General features: G+C 41.7%; 1 protein-coding gene across 1 annotated transcript in view; it reads left to right on the top strand.

Annotated features, from left to right (window-relative positions):
• Positions 1-1,331: 1,331 nt before the first annotated feature.
• Positions 1,332-17,244, top strand: part of CACNA1B (calcium channel, voltage-dependent, N type, alpha 1B subunit) — a 562,801-nt gene continuing 546,888 nt past the window's right edge. Inside the window, exons 1-2 of the mRNA XM_015421148.1 lie at positions 1,332-1,390; positions 2,228-2,372. Of these exons, the coding sequence (XP_015276634.1) occupies positions 1,332-1,390; positions 2,228-2,372 (204 nt within the window). The remainder of the gene's footprint in view (positions 1,391-2,227; positions 2,373-17,244) is intronic.

Genomic DNA, 17,244 nt, shown 5'->3' with positions numbered 1-17,244 from the left:
TGGTTGTGAGAGATTTTTGCATGGACTGGATGATGCCCACCAATGGATGCTGGGTTTGTTCCATTCTTAAAAGCAATTAGAATGTGTCAATATCTTTCTTTTTTACCAATATTGCAAGTTTTTGCATATGCCATCAAGGCTGCTTTCTGACTGGAGAAGAAGCTACGCTCTGCCAAAATCAAGTGTGAAGTGTAGGCAGAGTTACAGAAATTTGTATGCCTTTCAGCACATAAACAAGCAGGAACAAAATGTATAGAGAAGGTATAATCCTCCCTCTTGCTTATCTGTGATTTCAGCATGTGGGTGTACATAAAAGACACAGACTATTTGAACTGGTGACAGGTCAGTATGGGCATTTGCTGTCATCTCAGAGTCTCTTGGCTTTTTCTTGCCTAGCAGCATCAGTCCATGGGGTGGGAAAGAGAGAGCTACCTCAGAACAAGAGAGAGAGTGTATCCCACTTGATCGGGCTTGCTCTTTGCATCCCACGAGGCTTAATACTTCTCTTGGTATGGACTGGCTATATCAGAAACCAGGGTCATAACTGCTAGGTGCTATAGTAGTCTGGATCAGGAATATCTCAGTCTTTGTTTCGGTAAAGGAGAGGGGGGTATATAGCTAGCCAACCTCTGGAAGAGTTCCTCCCTTTCATCCTTGTGCTGCATGCAGTCGGGTTTGGAGTCCTTTTAACAGAACGAGCAAATGAAGGTTCTTCAAACGTGCTTAGGGTTAGGTTGCTAGGGAGTATCTCGTTCTCTGTGCGTGCAAGTGTAAATGTGTATTGGCTGATCTGCACCAGTGCCAGGAGTACACTGCACACAGCATCCCAGGGGGCTCTGTTGTTTTCTTTTTATCTGAAGTCACACAGTTAATAATCCTCATAGAACAGCAACCAGCCCTGCTCTTAGCAACACTGCCATCCTCCTCAGCTGAAGATATGTGTTTGAGGGTTGTACGAGGAATGCAGTGATAGGACAAATAGAATCCATTGATAGCTGCATTAGTGTTATCAAGTGCATAGGAAGGAGAAGCCATCTGTATCTGGGTGTTTAAAGACTGCTGCAGATAAGCCAGGCAGCAAAGACCTTGTGGGGATTAAAGTGTTGCACTTAGTAGAGTAACCTTTTTGTTGCATCACTGGACTAAGAGCTGATCGTAAAGTTCAGAACCTATTCAGTCATGCACTGTTTGAAAGACGTGCTCAATTTGGGGTGAATGAAGGGATATTCCAAGGCAGAGATCTGGGTGTGTGCTAGCACGTCAATGTGCCTGTGGGGGTTGCTGGTGGAATATTTAAATCAAACTGTGCCTGGTGCCCAGGGGAGCTTTCCATGGTACTGAAACACTTTCCTGCCATCTGGGCCTCAGCCTGGAGTTGGGCAGGGATCCAGTAATGTACGTGCTGCAGAAAATGAAAGATAAAGGCCATGTTACATGAAATAAGAGCCTTTCCCTGTGGAAAGCAAAGTTGAGAGCACTGGAGATCTCACTCCACATAGTGGCTTAGTGCACTGGCATAGCATAGTGGCAAAGAGCATGAGCAGTAAACGGAATTGCCTGTTTTTTATCACAGGATAGCATTGTGTTGCCTTCTCAGCAAGCCATTGACTTACACTATATCCTCCATCAATACAAGTAATAATCTTACAAGATGGTGATCAGGATTATATTCTATGTAAAACCCTCTGAGTCTTTGGGGAAAACTTTATATAAATAGCAGTCCAGTGATTGCTAGAACTGGCATTTGGGGTCTTCTGGATTTCTGTGTGTGTGGTAAGCTGTTAAATGACCAGTGTCTTGTTCCTTCTAACAACTGTCCTGTGAGGTTGGCTATTTATTACCATTTCACAGGTAGGGGAATGCAAACCAAGAGAATAAGTTGGGGAATCACACACAATCATCCATAATTGAACTAGAACATGTATTTTTCAGTTGAATCATAAATTACCTAGGCTTAAATGGCAGGAGCTAAAAGGAGTTACCAAACATGTTTCTCCAAAGCATAAATTTTTTGAGCAATTCATTGAATTTGTTGAAATATTCATAGTTTTGCCTAGGATTTTTTAATTATAAGAAAATGTAATTTAGGACACAACAAACAAGACAGTCAGAGTGTTCTGAAAAAACAAATTCCTTGTGTTACTTAATGTTGATTAAGTCACTCTTGCAAGAAGTTTGCAAATGTCATTTACATATTAGTTTTTATCAATACAGTTGCGTGAATCAGTAATGTTGTTCAATTCTTTCCCTTAACTATTGCCTCCACTCCATTTGAATATATGATTTTGGCTACAATTATAGCTAATTGTATTGTTCTGGCTCTGGAGCAACACTTACCAGATGGAGATAAGACGCCCATGTCCGAGAGGCTGGTGAGTATTCTTTATTTGGTTGTTTGAGAGGATGGCTAGATTTCATATGGGTTGCAGACTTGAAGCAAACTGCAGCTCAGATAGTTCCCATCTTCTTGTGGAAGGCGGGAGTCTGCTGGAATCCCAGTAGTTCAGCTCACCCTCCTTCCTCCTCGCTGCTATGAAGCAAGGCTGGTGCTAAAGGCAGGCATGGTCCATCCTGCTAAGTTTCCCACAGGCAAAGAGCTCATCCCATAGTCCCTTGTCTTCCTTTCTTCCTCTACTGGAGACAGTAGGACGGGTCAGTTTGTACTGGATGCTTATGCCTTGAAGATCACACAGGACCCAGCTACACATTACTAAGTCCTTGTGTTTGTCTGCCCATCTCATGTTAGTCAGAATGCTTTGTGCCCTCCGTGCTTGGAAATTAATTTCCAGGCATGTGTTGGGGGTGGGCCGGGGGGGGGGGGGGGGGGCTTGGGTCTTCCTATCTGCACAGTTTTCCTGATCTAAAACAGCTCTGGGGAGAGCTGGTATTTGTATAACTGGGGAAACATACATGTGATCTATTGGTGTACATACATTTCCCCAGTGTGGCAAATAGCTCCCTAGGGCCATTTCTGAAAAATTATGCAGGGGATAATGGGTTAATCCCCCCCCCCCCGGTGTGTCATGGTCTTCATCTGAATTGGGTGTCCACACACCCGGGAATTAAGTTCCAAGCATGGTACCCGTAGATCATATCTGCTTGATGGGTCCAAGGCAGACACATGTGGGACAGAAGGGAGTATTTTTTTGTAATGTCTTCTTTTTGGGGTAAGGTCCTCAGTAACCTGCATGTATGAATGAACCGTTAAAGACAAATCTGTAATGCCCATATTTGCAAATGGCTCATTTCAGATTTCAACAGGCAAGGACAGGTTTATGAGAAAAAGCGGTTCTTTATTTACTACCCAATAATAGACGAATTCAAGAAAAACAACAAGGATACCCCCACATACAATCCTTAGCAGTGGGTCAATCCTGTAACAAAACAAGAAGAATACCCACACATATGCAGTCCTCAGCAGTGGGTCTGTCTGGTCATCTCAAGTGGGCCTCTTCCCTTCTTCCCCCCTGTGTGTCTTTTTCATTCCTAATAACATCATTAAGCTCAGCTGGGACTTGTTTGCTATGCAAGAAAAACCCCTCCCACAGCATTCCAGCACCAGGTGAAACAGAGATACAAGGAGCTAGAATTATTAACTCCTTGTGCCTTGGTGCTGTCAAAAAGGGAACACACAGAAGCAAATGGGTGGTTCACCACCTGCCTCCTTGAATGTACAAAGGTCTTCTGCATTACAAAAGCACCCTTCAATGTGTGTGGAGTTGACTTGGAAGGTTTTGTTGATAGTCCAATAGGATCCCATTTATTTTTTTTGGTTGGGGAGATGTCCCTTAGCCTTTTTCTGTTCCCAGATTAACTTTCAAAGCACTGTGTGTAGCAGTCACAATGCCATTATGCCAAGATACAGTTATCCTGTTAACGCAGAAGTGTTGTACAACTAAATCCACTGGTCACTGGTAGTGTTGCTGCAAGCTCTTCCTGTTTATTTTGTAGTATGTTTACACAGGTGGCTGTTCTATTATCTGGTGCCTGGGTGCATTCTTGGTAGTGGTACCACTGTGCTCCAAGTTGGTCATAATTACAGTGCAGTCTACTAGCTGTACTAGTCTGCCTTCTCAAGAATATCTGGGTATGCAGGATACCTCCAGTATTTTCTTCATAAAAGCAACATGTGAGGTAGGGAGGGGTGCACTTCTGAAGGCTAAACTCCTTGGATTTACCATATTCCCTTCAAAAAAAGAGAGAGAAACCAACTCACAAAGAAAATAATTTACCAGCAGGCTTTATGGTAATGAGGCAATTATAATATTTCAAATGCAAAACAGAATAATTTTTGGAATGATCTCTCCATTCCTTGTCAGCCTAAGGAAAAATAAGCAACATGGATGCATTTTTCTTGCTTTTAAAATACTTTTGGAATGGCTTCCAAGGTGAATTTGAGTAGATATTTCTTTTTACAGCAGGAAAAAGAAACCCGATGGCTTGTTTTCCTTTGCATATCTAACATCACAATCCTCCACAGAGTTATGTCAGTTTAAGCCAGTTGATTTTAGAGAGCTTAGACTGGAATAACTCTACATAGGATGGCACTGCAGATCTTATAAAACTTAGTAGAAGGACATGGTGATGAATCCTGAAGTTCAGAGACGTAGGCAGCATTCTGTTGCACATTCTCCAGGAGCTCACAAGCTGTTTGATAGAAGTGCCTTGTTTTTAGCTAACCCAGCCTGGTATTGGGGGGCTGCTTCACAAAAGCGCCTGAACAAGAAGAGTACTTCTTATAAAGGCTAAAGTCCTGCATACCTACTACTTGGAGGGGAAAGAAAAGTGTGGAATGGTATTGGATCCAGTCCTTGCTTTCCTATCTAAACTGCTGATTGCTGGGCTTTTAACTTTTTATGGGTATATACTGCCTTGGCTGTTAAATCGGAAAGCGTGGACTGTACATATCATTCCACATCTAGCTGGGTTTCTATATTTATACTTATATCCTACCTTTCTTCCATAATGGCAGAAGGCACTGGTCTCCTATTTAGGACTGCATAACTTCAGCAAGGTTGCTGCATCATGCACCTACAGACCATGTCCCAAGACTGCACAAGCAAGCCTGCTAGTTGGGGCCATGATGCTTGCATTGCACAGGTATAACACAGGTATAGTGGGGTGCAGCTCACATATACTGCAGTATGAAAAGGTCACATCCTGCTTCACTGATTGTGCACTTCCTTGGAATCCAAAATAGACCTCTGCATAATTTCTCACCTCTCTCCCATCCCAACATTACCCCCATACAAAAAACAACATGTGTTGAGTGAAATCTAAATAAGCTACACTAATTGGCTTAAAAATTAGACTGTTGGAAAGGTTGCATGCTCATTTTATATAGTGAAATGTCTGTGGTCTTGCATTTGTTTCCACAACCTTGTTATCCCTTCCCACTGTTTAAATTTTTAACATAAAGTGGAAGGCATATGGAGGAATAACCTTTGGCTGATTTATTAATTATACTCATGAACTGCTGAGCATACCAGCCACATTATTCCTAATGTGATGATCATATCCTACTTTCTTATCTTTCAAAACATAATCTGTGATAGTTATTTAAAGATTTAGAACAAAGGAAATTGGATTTTATTTCTTATAGGAATATTTAGTCTTCCCTGACAAAAGTTTGGGCCAGCTGTCATCATTTCAGGTTTGTCTAGATTCATCTACAATTAGCTCACTTGTTTCTGATCCTTATTGATGACCAGCCACTGAGGTGAGAGGAAAAGAGGAAGAGTTGTTAACATACTGGTGGCACCTTGCTTCAGTCCTCTGAACCATCTTATCCAGTGGAATAATACATGCACTGAAATGTTTTTATGCAATGCCAGTACTCCTTATCAATACTATCAAAAGCCACCAAAAATCTAAAGAGCAGACATAGCACATAGTGACCAGGATCCTGAACTAAGTCTGGAATTCCTGGTTTGAATCTCTTCTGTGAACCCATGAGATGACCCTGGGGAAACTACACTTTGTCAGCCCTCCCCCCCATATTGGTATGATAATACAGACTTGACCATACGGCTGTTGTAAGAATTACAATGAACAATAAGTAGTTTTATAATATGTTAGAGGAACAGATTTATCATCACATTATAATAATATTGAATGATTATCCCTGAATATTTGCATCTTTTAAGATACATTTTTCAATATATGTAAGAATAAATCTTTAGTTTAATGTAATTTGTTTATATTATTATAGTTCTATACTGTGAATCTATATGTGTTTTTTTAAAGCATTGGGAATTAATTACAATATCCAGGTATCATATTCAGGAGGATTAGCTCTCTTGGGACTGTACAAAATGCAAGAGAAAAATCACAAGATTGAATGATCCTGCACATTAAAAAAACACCCCTCTTGGCATCTAGAAAAAACATTATGAAAGTTTGTTTAAATTATTTTCTTACTACATACACTACAAACACTAAGACACTAAACTAAAATATAACGCTAAACAAGGATCATGTAGAACAAATGTTAGTTTGCTTAGTTCCCTCTATAAAAGAATTACTGGAATATACTAGTTGCTACTGCTTCAATTGCAAACTGGTATTATATATTTGATTCAAGCAACTACATTTTAAAACAATTACACTTTTAAGCTTATACAATTCTGGTAAATCTATTTCTTCCCTTCATATTTCTTTTTATCAAATTTCCATTTGACTTTCAAGACTTTGGGGGCCACCTCTCCTTTTTCTGATTCAGATTCCTCTTCTGGATTACTATTCACCGTAGATTCTGAGCCTCCCGACCCATATGTGGTGCTTTCTTCTTCCATATCTTGTTCCTTTGTTGTATCTTTATCGCACACTGGTTTTTGTTGCTGTTCCAAGAACATCTTTGCTTTTGATACAGAGTCTATCTTTTCTTTTTTATCTTTATAGTTGAAAGACAAGCCCTTCAGGTATTATCCATCTGTATGGGGTGGAATTTTTCTGCAAGAAGCTGTTTAAGTTCTTGTATTGTTTCCTTTTCTTCCTTATTTCAAATGGAATGTCTTTTTAAGACTCTGATTTCTGAGCCTTTGATTTTTAAGGTTGTCACATTTGTGGCCTTGAGCACCACGTCTCTTGTAGATCTTTTTGAGAATCTCGCCACTATCTCCCCAGGCAGGTTCTTTTTCTTGATAAATTCTGGATATGTCCGATAGATCATATCCAAGTCACTTTGTAGTGCCTTTGCCATTAAACCTGTCATTGGGGCCAATGCTGCACTTAAGATTTCCTTTAGATTCTCATCTTTCTGTTCAGGAACTCCTTGAAATCTCAGAACAAAAGCTGATTTTTCCATTTACAGTCTTAAAAGCTGGTCCTCTTTTTTCCCACCACCTCCAGTCTTTGTTTGATAGCTTTTGTTTTGGCTTCAACTTTTTTCACTGATTTTGCAGTCTCCTCTGTTTTTAAATTCGTCTCTTTAAGCTGTTTTTGGAGCGCATCAAAATTATTGTTGAGGTTTGTCATCTGATCCAGCTGAGGGAGCAATTCAATAGCCAACATATTGGGAAAGTCAGGGTTTACATCTGGTTTAGTAGCCGGATGTGCTGATCTTGTAGTTCCAGGAGAGTGTCTCGGTCTCGTCGCCATCTTCTCTGCCCGGCCAGCCATTGTTAACATTCCAAGGAAAGTTTTTTAAAAGTCAGTAAAAGTTTCTTTAAGAAGTCGCTTTAATTAAATCTGTGCTTTGCTCGATTCAATCCACAATTGTCATTTCTCCTATCCCCTTCTTGCGTAAACAGTTCGTTTAAAATTATGGGGGGGGGGTTGGGCAGGTTCCCTCCCGCTCCCTCGACACCGTTCGGGGCTTCGGATGGGCACTTTACCAAATGACCAGTTAAAGAGGAGTTTAAACTCATGCTTCATTCCACGGCTGGTGGTGAGGCAGGGAAAGCTTTATTTTCGCTTGACCCCTTGTTCGCTTGTCCGGTGTATGCCTCTTGGTGCCATGATGGCACCTATTGGGGCTAAGAGGAGCCTCAATCCCTTGGCTGTGGCCTCGGGAGAGGCACCTCCAGTGCCCCAGGCTGGGAGTCCCCTACAAGGACTCCAGGGGGGTCCGGATCAACCAGCCCCCTCCCATCCGCCGCGTCACGGGCCGCTCCTTTCGGAGCTCTGAAGGAACACTCCTGCCATTGAAGTTGCTAAAACCGGAAGTCTAGAAAAAACATTATGGGGGGGAAACTAATTCATATCCTTTTCTTCATTAAATACTAGGTTTTCACAGGCAGGGAGGGAAAATTCAATCATATGATTTCCCCTTTTGACATTCCAGCAGGGCTTGTATTGTGAGTTTGCTAAATGTGCAGATTTGTCAGAAATTGCATAATTGGGTCAAAAGCTAGGATACTAGAAAATGATTGCTCAGATGTGATTGAAACTTCAGAGCTGCTACCTATTAAAAGCCTTTCTCAGAGAGGAAGACTACAGGCAGTGGTTGTGAGAATGAAGAAATGGAGTTTTGTTCGCCAGCACTGATACTAACATTAGGACTGTTTATATTTGATCCTATCAGTGTTTTTTTTTTTTAACCATTATTTTTAAGCACCAGCTTCTCTGGCCAGAAGAGCCAAATTTTGCCTCCTGAACAAACAATGCAAATGAAGTAGATTGCATATATTCATGTTTTGTATAATTATGTTAACTAGGGGGAGGGAGAAGAAGTTATGCAGGGTGCTGGTGCACTGCTGGCCTTGAATGTAGGGCTGCTACCAGTTGTAGGGAGGAGACAAAATTGTGAGGGTTCTGGTCACTCAGGGAGGCCATGGAACTAAGCAAGTCATAATATTGCCTTGTTTTCATGTGATTATTAAGTTGGGTCTGGATGCTGTGAGGAAAGAACAGAAGGAATCCTTGTTTGGGGGCTCCAGTTGACTCTCAGGAGCCTGGTCTTGAGCTTTCTGGATAGCTAATTTGAATGAAGCTGCGTGGTCTAGAAGTATCTATGTTGTGACACACACACACAGTGGATTCTGGGCACCATCAAGTCCTGCAGAGTAGAAGACAGACCTGTTTGATGGAGAAGGAAAGTTCAGTTTATTTCACTGATCCCTACACAGGAGATGTTCCTGATAGATTGTGCCCCTCCAACATACTTTTTGGTGCCTACCAGGTGAAAACTGATTTCCAAGCTTTTGACTGGATATAATACAGAGCGTTCTTGTTTATTTTTCCAAATTACTGGTTATTGTGCTGGTATCTTGTTTTTGTCCTAGTTAATTGTTTTTCCACATTCTTTTTTATGTTGTTTTAAAGTTGTTTGTTAGCCACCTTGGAGACTGTTGGGTGGGAAGGTGTATATGTATATTTAAAATAAATAGTGTTAATTAGCCCTTTCAGGTAGAGAGGCAATGAGGTAGTGCATGTGAGAGAGATTTATCTATATTTGAGAGCAGGCCTTCAATTTATTTTATTCATTGAAAGAAAAATTATTCCAGCTTTTACCTCAAAGTTTTCCAAGGCAGCTTTCGCTAATCAAGTCAAATAAAAATAAATAGATCAAAAACATCCATGCAACCAGCTGAAGTGGTGGTATAAGTCTAAGGAAGGTTGAACTATACTGTTAATTTAAAAAGACTGAGATGACGAAATAATTTTTGCCTGCTACTGGAAACTCCAAGTAGACGCCAAGTGGACATCTGTGGGGAGGGCGTTCCACAGCTGGAGCACCATCACAAAAAAGACCCCATCTGCTATTACCAGTTACCACCTACCTAACCTCTGAAGGTGATGCGGTAGTAATGAGTGGGCAGTTTATGGGAGATTATACTGCATGCAGTATAGTTAAAGTGCGTTTGTTTATGCTAAGCTTTTATGGCTTATTATAAGCATAACACCATTTTTTTACTCAATCCTTTGTGGATTATGACCATTGGCTGTCTTGCATAGAATTACACACAAACACATCTAATTTCTAAATTGATAATCTACACATTTTACACTTATGGGATTGGAGGTATTTGCTAAACAGCTTTCTGGCTTCCACAGCAAATTCCATTTTATGTGTAGTGAATTTATCCATGCTTGGTAGTGGAGTGAAGACTATGGTATAACTGCACTAACCCCTGTAAGGGGCTAATGATGTAGAGAAGACTCTTTGGAGTCAATATAAAGGGACAGCATAGAAGGTAGTGTTCACTATCTTCCTGCATACCCAAGCAACGATTATCTAAAGGAACATGTTAAAACCACAGGCTGGTAAAATGCCTTATGGAGGAAAGGTTAAGGTGGAAAAATTATGCCTGGAAGCGTAGCAGTGATTGTATAGCATTCTTGCTGGCATAGGCTAAAGGATGGCATAGATGAAAGAGCCCCTCCCCCCAAGTGAAAGGATTTGTGCCTTTGGAATGCATACCCAATAAGTAGGCCATTTTAATTATATTGAGAACCAGTGACTTAGCTAGAAACTGTTAGGGATTCTGAGATTCGAGATCGATGGTCGTTTTGCAAACACGAGAGTCATATTAGTTAAAAGAAAATATCTTTACTACAAAACAAAACATGGGTAGGGTACTTTGGATAAAAGAAATAAAACACAAGATTACATGCTTAAAGTTACTTCTCAGCTCTACTTGCTAACGGCTACATCTTCCTATCTACCCAGCGGCTTGAAGAGAGCGCTTCCAGTGCTGCTTCACACAAAGGGCCATAAACCTTGTGAATACATTAATGCTAGATCAAAGCATTTCCACAAACAAGTTGTTAGCTGACCAATACAAAGGCTACAGGTCACTTCATTAGAATAAGCACACCCTCAAACTTTCCCGCCGTAGAATACATTATGTAACACAACATCCTGTTTCCTGACAAACAACACTTAACTCTGTAATGACTGAAGTGTAGCAACTTGAAATTCTAACAGAAACGTTGTTGCTGTTGAGAAATAATGAAATGGCACATGAAACAGAGAAGGACTGATTATGTTCTCTCCCAATGGAGGGGAAGCGGGTGCCAGATACAATATCTTCGGCTGGCTCCGACACTTAAACACTGGCACTGTTTTTCTTTAGCCATGCAATTGTATCTCCTAGAATTGCTCCCATTTTGCCAGGATACCTCACCTGCCTCTGTTCATCATACATCAATCTGCCCTTCCCTGAGGAAAAAATAGCACACATGGGCCTTGATGTAAAAAAAAAAAAAAATTCCCGCAACAGCCCTTCTCATTTACAGGGATGTGCTGCTTGTCGTGCAAAGACTCTATTTGCCTGGCTTTTGCAGATGATTCTGACGTGGCGGCAGGGCATAGCTGGTCTCTCCCTTATTTAACATGACAGCTTTTTCACTCAGCTAATGGATCTTGTTCTTTAGTCTAACCACAGGCACTCAAAAGCAGCAGTGCATGAGCTGCTCATATTAACCTCTGTTTAAAAGGAAGCTTCTTTGTTCATAGCATACCTAAGCCGAAAAGGAGGGGCTGTGGCACAGAGGTAGAGCACATCTTTCTATGCTGAAAGTCCCTGGTTCAGGTCCCATCACTTTCCGTTAGCAGGTGTTCTCTGCCCAAGATTCTGGGAGGCGGCTGCCAGAGAAGACAGTGCTGAATTAGATAGACTAGTGCTCTGATTTGATATCAGGCAGCCTTCTGTTTTCACAAAGACCAACAGAACACTTCTATAGAATAAGCTGAGAAAACTAACAAGCTTCCAGAATCCCATTTTGCTGCCTAGTTGGAGAGGGTTTATATTAGATACAATTAATTTATTTTTATTCTTTAATATATTTATCTCCTGTCTTCTTGAAAGAAAAGTCAGGGTACTCACAATAAAAAAAGAAAATCACAACAAAACCAAAAGTAAAATTAGGAAATAACTACAGCAATAAAGCATCGCAGGCACCACTACATCATTGCAACTTGTCAATTAAAATCCCCTTTCCTGATTTAAGCAAAGGGGTTGGCAGCAGGTAGGATTTATAACCCATCATGAGTTGCTATTTAGATGGTGCCATTACTGCTCAAAGTACTTAATAATGTAACCATGGGAGAGAAGTCACTTCTTCCAGCAGCTTATATTCAATTGTGGAGAAAACAGAAGGATGGGAGAAAGTAAGGGAACAAGGTATGAATATGAGCAGGAATTACTTTGTACTTTACCATTTGGGAAGAAGGCTAGGTAACAGAGTACAGAGCTTGTGGGGAAAAGTGGATTTTGAGAAGCTTTGATGGAAGAAAGAGAGGTAGGACCACTTAAGTGTTCTGCAAAGGCAAACGGCTTCTCAAGGGGCCCACTGGTATGCAGTCTCCAAACGGATAAATAATCCTTTTCTGCCTAGACTTCTCCAAGAGCTGCTTTGGAAGCCGGTCTGGGAATTGGGAGGGTGGAGGAATAAGCATAATAAAGGGAGCTTATTTATACTGTGATGAAATGCATAAGCTCTTCCTGCAATTGAAACAAGCACATCATGTTGCTTCTCCCTCAACTCCTCCAACATATTATGTATTAACAGCAGCTAGCCAAAGTCAGGGTTCTCAAAATTAGTTTTTGAAAACTGCAGATATAATTCAGGTGTTTGTGAGTTGGAGATCACCAGGGGCAGAATGGGATGTTAACACCACTGGAGCTAACTCAGCCAAGTGCTGCAAGGGCCAATCAGCTCAGGGCTGGGCTGCAGTGGTGATGATAGCAGGTGTCTTACTGAAGGCTCCCAGCTGGCTGCTGCATCAGTCCTCCTCCTCTGGCTTCCCTGCCTTCAAGCTAAGTATGACATGGCATCATGGCTTCACCAGCAGGATGGGGGTGACAGTGTTACAGCAAGTCACCTGAAGCCTGCACTTTGGAGACCTGGCATGTAATCCCTGTGCCTTGGAAATGCAGCTCTTGGTGCACCCCTCCGTATGTTGCACCCCTCTCTTGTGAGGCCAGATTGGAATCCCTAGTCCCAAGGAGCCTTCAGTAAAACATCTATTGCCATTGTTGCCACTTGGCTGGGTCCCCTCCTAGTTGCCAGTGGCCCACCAGGGCAGTAGCCCTGTGGCAGCTTTCCTAGAAAGTTAAAGGTCCACCCGTGCAGATAGCAGCCCAGTTTTAAAAAGGATAATTCTTTGGGTGGGGGATAAGTAATAATCTGTCCCCTCCCTTTTCACCTGTCTCCTTCATAAAATGTAAAATATAAGTATTCCTGAGTTGCTGGAAGAATGCTCTTACTGGTTATAGCGCGATCCTTATGGATTTCTCTTCCCTAGAGAAATTCTCTGACTTTAGGATTCTATTACTTTAGGAGGGTGGTCAGGATTTCCTTTTTAAAGTTTAAAACCATAACGTGCTTAGATTAATCTTATTTTGTGCTGTTTTCTAAGTTAGGAAGGATATAATATTGTGCTGTGGCTTTCAGAGACAGCGCAAGCGTAAGTGGGTAATGTCCAAAGGTACTGCAAATATGTGTCTGAATGCCACTCTATCCCAAAAATTCTTTCCATATTGAAATCTAGCAATGTGGGAATGAAAGGTTCTAACCTAGCTTTTTCCCTGACATGTCTTCTGTGTTCAAGAAATTGTTTTGTATAGAATATTCAATCATGGAGTTCCCATTTGCCTTCTGAAGTGGTGCAGCCCACATGAAAGCTTACTTCCCCAGTGAGAAATAGACCTTGGAGTAACCTCTTAATAATGTAATCTACATATTTGATGTTGAGCCAACAGGGTGCAGGGTACATTTTGGGTGACTCCGATAACATTATTTTCATATGGTCATTCTGGAAGCAATACCTGCCCAACTTGAAAAAATGCATTAATGATACAAGGGACTCATGTGTATTCTTTCAAAGTCAATAATCAAGTGCTTTGTAGATATCTGTCTTATGGAAGAGAGAGAGAGAATCTGGGCCAATTTTGAAACCATTGAGATCACAACAGTAGGTAAAGCCAGGTGTTTGCCACCACCCTCCATTATTTTACATGTAAATACAGGGACACAAATCTTGCATTTATAGCAAGGATAAATGCTTGCGAACCCCCCGCGCATTGCATATTACTGAAGGTTCTACCGTGTCTGTTGTATGTTCATTTACTAGCATCAATAAGTTGTCCTGCGCTGATATAATAGCCAAAAGGGTGTTGTTCTTTTGGTTCAAGATACACTAGAAAAACCTAATTGTCCTAACAATGTCATAATAGTTCAAAATAGACTTTGAATGCTGCAGTATGCAAAATAGCAGACTGTGTGCTTGATGCTCTTGACAAGATGTATCCACCCACCCATCCACCCCACTCAGAGATTTCACTTTTTGAGACTCTGTTGAAGAAGCTGAACTCTCAGTAAAAAAAAAAATAGTAAGGCATCCCCTAAAAGGCAAAAAACAGAGACTAGGAAATAGTCACTGGTAAATAGAGACAGTTGGAGTGTAGGCACATTGCACAGGTTTCAGCTTTTGGCAAGCCCCACTACAAATGCTCAGAAAGTGACAACTGTAGTGTATCAAAATTGAATCCAACCTGTGGCAGCAGAAAGATTTCAAGCTTGCAGCAGTTTCTGAATTTTGAGCAACAATATACTGGTGGCTGACTTCAGTAATAAAACCCTGCTCATATAAGCAGTCTGCTCACTGATGTAACATTAAAGCTACAAATGTGTGCAAGATTGCAGCTCCATCTCAAGGACAAGGGAGAAGCATAACTGATTTTTCTTTTCACAGAGGAGAACGTTAGATATTGTGCAGGCTTGTGGCTCCAACATTACACTCCTCATAGCAGTACAGTCTTCATTTGAGGGATGTGTGTGTGTATGTATGAATGCATACATGCATGTTTATAGGCACAAGCTGTCCACTGACAAGTTAGAACAAACTCAAATATTTAGCCTGTGGTGGCTTCCGGTTTGGTCTCTGTGAATGGCGGTCGCAACTTCGGGAGGCTCCTGGAGGCGATTCGCCCACGCGTGGTTAAGGGGGGGAATCCCCATAAGCGGAGACCCTAAGGAGCCTCAGGGTGAGGTTCCGATCCGGGGCGCACAGGGGATGTGCCTCTTTACCGGCCTGAAGGTCGGAAATTGAGGCTCGCCCCATGCCCCAATGGCCCTGCCGCGGCAGTGCCCCGCACGGGGACTAGCAGAGCCGCCGGACGTCACCGAGTGATGAAGCGGAAAAGCGTTTGAAAAGAGAAATAAAGGGCCGAAATGTGAAAAAAAGAGATAAGCGCATTCCCCCCTGTTGAAAAAGCGCAAGGGAGGAGGGGGGAGCCCCCCCGAATAAACAGAGACTGAATTAATAGAAAGAAGAGGGAGGGAGTGAAATCTTGGAAGAGTGGTGTTACCTTTTGGTCAATTGTTTAAGGAGAGGCAGGAAGACTCATTCTTAAGCTGCGCAGCACGAACTTTTAAAAAGTAAACAATAAAACAAAGATGTCGGGGCAAAAAAAGTTTCCTGAGAAGCCGGCGAAGAATCTGGGAGGAACTTCCGGTCCTGGCTCCCGCCTCTTAGAGCCAGCTGTCAATCAATAGGAAAGCGGGATACTGCGCCCTCTGCTGGAGCAAATGCAAAAAATAAATCAAACGTTGTCAAGCATGAAAAGTGTTCTCAGTAACCAGCAGAAACAGTTGAATGATACAGCTAAGAAGATGGAGGAAATCGCACAGAAATGTCTGGTCTCAATGGAAGATACCCAAAAAGTCAAGAAGAAGGTCGACAAAATGGAAAAACATCAAGAAATGCAAGACAAAAAGTTACTGATGCTTCAAATGGAAAAAATCAAATTTGACTCTCCGATTTCAAGGCATAAAGGAAATTGAAAAAGAAGATCTCAGTATTCTAGCAGAGGCTTTGGCACCACTCACCGGCTGGGAAGTGGATAAACTAAGCGAGGAGATGGATCTGGTGTACAGAGCCTACTCCAACTTTACAAAGATGAATAATCTGCCGGCAGAAGTGGTGGTCAAGTTTACCAAACAGAGGATCAGAGATCAAATTTTAAGAGCGTCTTCATCAACGCCTTTGAAGATTGGAGAGTAGACAGTCAGAATCTTGAAAGATGTTCCATTTGAAATTCGAATGAAGTGGAAGGCATACAAAGGACTGACCTTGTTCTTGCAAAACCATCTAATTAGCTATAGATGGTTGATTCCAGAAGGACTTATCTTTAAATTTAAAGATAAAAGGGAGAAGATTGTCTCCATTTTCAAAGCTCAAGACTTTCTGAAGAGACACGCCAGTCCAGAGGAAGCAGCACTTGCTAAATGGGAGGTATTTGGCAGCGACGAAGACAGCGGCTCAGAGAAAGGAGACAAGAATCCGGAAGATGAAGGAGGAACGAAAGGTCCATCTTACAATCTGAGAGACGTAAAAGGAAGACAGCCCAGAACATGAAGATTGGTTCAGGAAGGGCATGAAAAGACTTTACTAACAATAAACCAAAGGGACACTACTACATTTCTATTTGTTTTTACAGGAAAGATGAAAGACGATTGACCAACTCATGGAAGAAGCCAAAAGAAGATATGATTAATACTAACCAAAGATTAATATACTAATTGAAGCATCATTCACTCTTTTCTTAATCCCACTATATACCCTCCCTCTTTCTGAAATTAAAAGCAATAAAATTCTCTCCTTTGTAGGAGAGTTTACATACAAAAAAAAAATATTTAGCCTGTGGTAAAACACAGAACCACAGCCAAAGCAACAAAGAAACTTGTGGATAACACCAGCCAGGATAAAAATTGATGATTTAAAAAAATCAAATTGGATTCCTGTTTTTTTTTTTTTAAGTTTCAGCTATAACATTTCTTTTAAAAATTAGCTGGTTTAAAATTAAAACTGAACTTAATACAATATCTCTTAAAACTAAATCCTCTTATGAATTTATGAAAGGCTGCTTTTCTTTGTAACAAAAACTCTGTGATGAAAAAATCTTGCAAAGTAATAGTTCATATACTTATGTTAGAGCTTGATGTTGTACTCACAGACTGGAGTGGGAAGTGTAGTAGTTAGGGCAGGGGTGGCGAACACGTGGCTCTAGAGCCGCATGCGGCTCCCGGCCAAAATTAATGCGGCTCTTTGCCTCTTATCATCATTTTGTATATTGTGGCTCTGTCGCGTTCCTCCTTGGTCTTGGGGGTGGCGCCCCAGTGGCCGTTGTGGCACGACGTGAGTGGGCCCCGTGAGGAGCGGCGTGGCTCTGGAGGCGAGGGTTTGGAAAAGACGGGGTAGAAGAGGACCTCAGAATGGCAGGGGGCGGGGTTGACGTCACCCCGAGCGCCCCTCTGCCGACACTCCCGCACGACCTCTGGCACGCTCCGTCTCTC

The sequence above is a fragment of the Gekko japonicus genome, unplaced genomic scaffold (genome assembly GCF_001447785.1).
Source record: "Gekko japonicus isolate JY-2015 unplaced genomic scaffold, Gekko_japonicus_V1.1 scaffold40, whole genome shotgun sequence".
Taxonomy (NCBI): domain Eukaryota; kingdom Metazoa; phylum Chordata; class Lepidosauria; order Squamata; family Gekkonidae; genus Gekko; species Gekko japonicus.
This window is presented reverse-complemented; position numbering and strand designations above follow the sequence as displayed.